The 4,612-nt window shown below is 25.8% G+C and overlaps 1 protein-coding gene across 1 annotated transcript; it reads right to left on the bottom strand.

The window, feature by feature from the left end:
• Positions 1-1,846: 1,846 nt before the first annotated feature.
• On the bottom strand, positions 1,847-4,074 carry LOC145842379 (uncharacterized). The gene has a single exon (XM_082949844.1). The coding sequence runs from the start codon at positions 4,068-4,070 to the stop codon at positions 2,028-2,030; it is 2,043 nt and encodes a 680-aa protein (XP_082805970.1). The 5' UTR covers positions 4,071-4,074; the 3' UTR covers positions 1,847-2,027.
• Between the last annotated feature and the right edge of the window lie 538 nt (positions 4,075-4,612).

Genomic DNA, 4,612 nt, shown 5'->3' with positions numbered 1-4,612 from the left:
TCTTTCTAAAATGGATCATTATAAGCTGATTTGAATTAATTTTACATTTTTATTTACATAAACATTTAACAGCTGTTTTTTTCTGTACGGTTGTAGACTTTAGTGAAATTTTTTTTTAACGTTCTTCTATGTTTTGTGACAAAGTTTATTGATTTTAAAAGCAAAATTTCATTAGTAGTTAAACATAATTTTAGCTAAAAAACAAGCAACTAAATTATATTCAGAGTGTATTTCACCTACAATTTTAAAGAAAGTTTTATGTTATCCTGATATGATATTCAAGTAGATCACTAGAAAAAAAAGTTTATCGATTTCCTCGAAAATAATTAATGAACAAATTGTATTTATAACACTTATTGTAATTGTAACATTTATAACCATCTGCTCTAAAAAATATTCAACCTTTGTTCCATTTCAGTGAATCAGAAAATTATCAATAGTATATCATACTATTATGTCGTATACCCAACTGCAAATAATGTTGCTTTTTTTATAGGTTAAAGCAACCAATTAAATTCTAACAAAATCAAGCTAAATCTCATACAAGTATCAATTTTTGTACAAAGATATAAAAATAGTACTTTTAGTTTGACCAGGCTTTTAAATGATCATTTTTACAAACACTAAATGTATATAAAATTTATTTGGTATTCAAAGAAATTATCAAAATTTGTACAGGTTGTTTATAAATGTTTAACTAAAAAGTTCAGACTTCAGAGTATATTAAGCTATCGACAATTACCCAGAACATAAACTAATTGAAATGTCCAAACAAGGTTTCTGAAATTTTATAAAAAGTAGAGTATTGGATATATATAAGTCTTAGTAAAGTTAACTATTTAATGATTAAACAGTGACATATGATATAAGTTATATTTTACATAAAGTAAATTTAAATCGTATCTTTCAAGATTCAAAACAATTGTAAAGGCAATATTTTTTTTTGACTGAACAAATTGAGTAACTTTTTAATGCTTTCTATTTGACTCCTTTTTATAATCATACTAAAGTTTGATGTAATATTTTTAAACAACAAAAATTAAAAAAGTATAAAACTACAACTTCACTAATGTTATTGCTTAATAAGCATATTTATTGTAATAGAATATCTCATTTTATATTTCATTAAACACTTTTATAAACGTAATATTGTGACGAATTCAAAAAACAAATATTTAAAAAGATATAAGCTGTATGTACTGCAGTTTTGCCACTCTTTGAGCTAAAAAACAGCATGAGTGATCAAAAATTAGCTTAAGTTATGACAAAATACTCCGAGTCAGCCTGAGTTTAAAGGAAAATTGAAAATATATAGATTAAGAGACAAAAATCTGTCAATTAAACTTGAATAGCCAAAAAATAATACGAATAACAAAAAATTGCAGCCTGAATTTTGTAAAAAACCTACATACAAACCTGAGCTTTTCTCAACTTTAAACTAGCCTGAGTGTGTGGCAACCCTGTTTACATTTACCAACTTCATAAATCTTTAAAACAACTTTATGTTCAAACTAACTTCAATAATGAATATAACACATATATTCTCCCAAATCAGCACATCATAATTAGAATAACAAAATACATAATAATAAAACATAATACATTTTTCATGACGTTTAATTCGCTTTACTTTAAATTTATCTCTTCAATAGACACTTTTAAAAAATTAGAGTTATAAATTTTTATACCTCATTAATGTGATTAACAGTAATAGAAAACACTAAAAATGTATTCTACCAAATAAAACAAGATTGTAAACTTCAATTAACATTAATCTCTTTTAAAATTTTATGCAAGCAATGATAAAGTTTATTAAGTTCTTATACACTATTAAGTAAACCTTCTAACCTAAACTGTTAGTTTAAGAATCTGTTAAGTAAAATTTACAAACACATATTAGGCAGTAGTCGTAAAAACTAGTTTAAAAAAAGTATTAGCAAAAGTTAATTTAGATTCAATAAAACTATAACGATTTATAATCATAAAAATAGCTAAAGTTAAGTTTTTATATGTTTTACTAAAATTATTCAAACACTACTTTTCCATTTATTTAGATAGCTATTCATCAAAGATCTAGTGTTCGGATTACCAACATTAACTGTAGGAATAATCCTGTTTGGTTTTAAAGCTTCAACAAAATTTTTAAGCTCAGAAAAACTGCTATGCTCACTGTAAGGTATTTCCATTAAAATTATGTTCTTTTCAAAATCAATTTTCAACGATTCCAACTCAGAATTTTTACATTTAGTGAAAGTCCAACCTGTAGGCTTTATTGCTAAAAGTTTTGAATAAATGTGTGAATTCCGAGCGTATATAGTCTTTAAAGACGGCCAACTAAGCTTGTTCATTTGTACAACATGAATGTTAGTGTCATAAGGATTAAGGGTTAACATAGAATTTAAATTTTTGTCTTTAAAGCATTTTAAAATATTTAACTTTTGTTTTTCAACACAGATTTTCTTTTGTAGTTTTTTTGCAATATCAATAAACACTCTTTCTTTTCCTATTGTATAGGTTCCAGAAATAACTAAAGTATCTGGATATTTTTGTAGGCACTCCATAACTTTTGAAGTTGTGAACTCAATAACCTTATCCTGGGGTGGAAAAGAATATTTAGAATCCAAATAAGTTGTATCTAAATATATAATGTTGAAGTAGTATCCTCCTCTAGTAAGATCATTGACCATTTTTTCATTAGCACGAAAGTCACCTGAATGAAGAATACTAGTTCCATTTTCGAACTCAAAGACAAAAATAACAGCTCCTGGGCAGTGATTAGCTTCTAACAGTGTAACTTTGAATTTGTCTATGGTAATTTGTTCGTTTAAAGGTAAAGCTACTACTAAATAAGAAATGTTTTTAAATCTCATTTTTACAAGCTCTGCAGTTATTTCACTACAATAAATTTTGTTTTTCCATTTATTTGTTAAGCCAATGAAATGATCATAGTGGAAATGAGATAAAAAGTAATATTCAATATCTGGAATAACACCATAATTGAAAGCATCAACAGCTATTTTAGAATACTCTATTTTTTTATAAAATGGACATTTTTTAATTCTTATTTCATTGGATTTTTTATATTTCTGACTTTTTAAGTTTGTTGAAGTAGAACTAAAACTTTTTTTCTCTTTGCTTGAATTTTTAACTTTTGATTCTATTTTAAAACCAAAAAATTTTGCAATGTTACCATTTTTCATACCGTTTTTAAAAGTACTACAACCTGGAAAATTTGTAGCAGTTTTAGAAAAATTGTTTGACGATGTTGAATTTATACTCTCTATCTTTATTTTTTTTACACTTGTGTCTAATGTATGGTCTTTTTTTCTTCTGCAGGTGTGATTAATACTAGGTTGTTCAACTGTTGAAGAATTATTTAAACTGCTTTTTTGAAACATACTAATAGTTTCATTATTTTCTATAGCATTAAAGTATTTATCAAATTTTTCTGTTTTAACGTTTGATAAGTTACATTCTTCATTTAAAATCAGGTTAATTGGTATTTTACCAGTCACAGTTTTGGTACTTGACACATCTAGCTTATTCAAAGGTTTTTTATTTAATTTTTTGTCTAAAGAAGGAGTTTCTTTTATCATCCCATAAGCTGAAGAACTTTTGTTAGATTTTACTGGTTTATCAGGTTTCAAACTTTGATTAGTAAGAATACATGCTGTATTACTATGGTCTTCTATACCAGGAATACTTGTTTTATTTGGATCACTTGTTGCTTTCAAATATTCTGATATTAGTTGTGATTTCTTAAAGATACTTCCAAAGTTTTCATTTGTACTCTTTGTTTCTTCATCAGTACAACAATCTTCACTACTAACAGATATAGGAGAATAGCTTTGTAGTTTTGTAGAACGCATTAGAGCTAGTTCTGTGTGTGAGTATTTTTGGAAATGACATAACATGTTAGAATTGCACTTGAGCCCTTTTGTACACTCTTCTTTTGGTTTTTTAGATCTAAAACAAGTCTCTAGGTGCATATTTTTGCTTCTTATATTTATTAACGACATTGGAGCTTGACAAAATGGACAAAACATGGTTTCATTTTTTATTTCTGTCATTTTTTGGCCTGTACAAATTTTAGAGTAATTAGTTTAATTCCTTTAATATCTTAAAAGCTGAAAAGTATTTTATGAAAGCTATGTAGTATTCAAAAGCAAGGCAATTTCTTGTGATAAAGAGTTTTAAATATTATTTAAAAGTTGTAAATAACCATAAAGCATGTACTTATTAACTCAAGAACATTGCTACTGGCCACATTTAAAACTTTGTTTCTATTATTTCATTTTTAAATATTTAAAATTTGTTTTTGCTTTTATTAAATTTTTTTAAACAGTTCAGGGTTGCCACAGGTTTTTAAGAAATTTCTTGCAGGTTTTCTGAATTTCTTCCAGGTTTTCAAAAGTACGCATTTTTGGGTCTTTTTTTAGTTTAAAGTTAAGTTTAAGATTAAAAATAGTTTTAAGTAGTATAATAAAATTGTAAAGGTACTTTAAACGAATTTTTGAATAAATAAAAATGTTGATGATGACAAAATTGTTTTATCTCTATAACAGATTTTTGTGTCAAATCAAAATTGTACTAATTAAAGGCATAGGAGGGT

The sequence above is a fragment of the Thalia democratica genome, chromosome 1 (genome assembly GCF_965202585.1).
Source record: "Thalia democratica chromosome 1, ktThaDemo2.hap1.1, whole genome shotgun sequence".
In the NCBI taxonomy this organism is placed as follows: Eukaryota; Metazoa; Chordata; class Thaliacea; order Salpida; family Salpidae; genus Thalia; species Thalia democratica.
The sequence above is the reverse complement of the archived record's forward strand: the minus strand, read 5'-3'. Positions and strand labels throughout refer to the sequence as shown.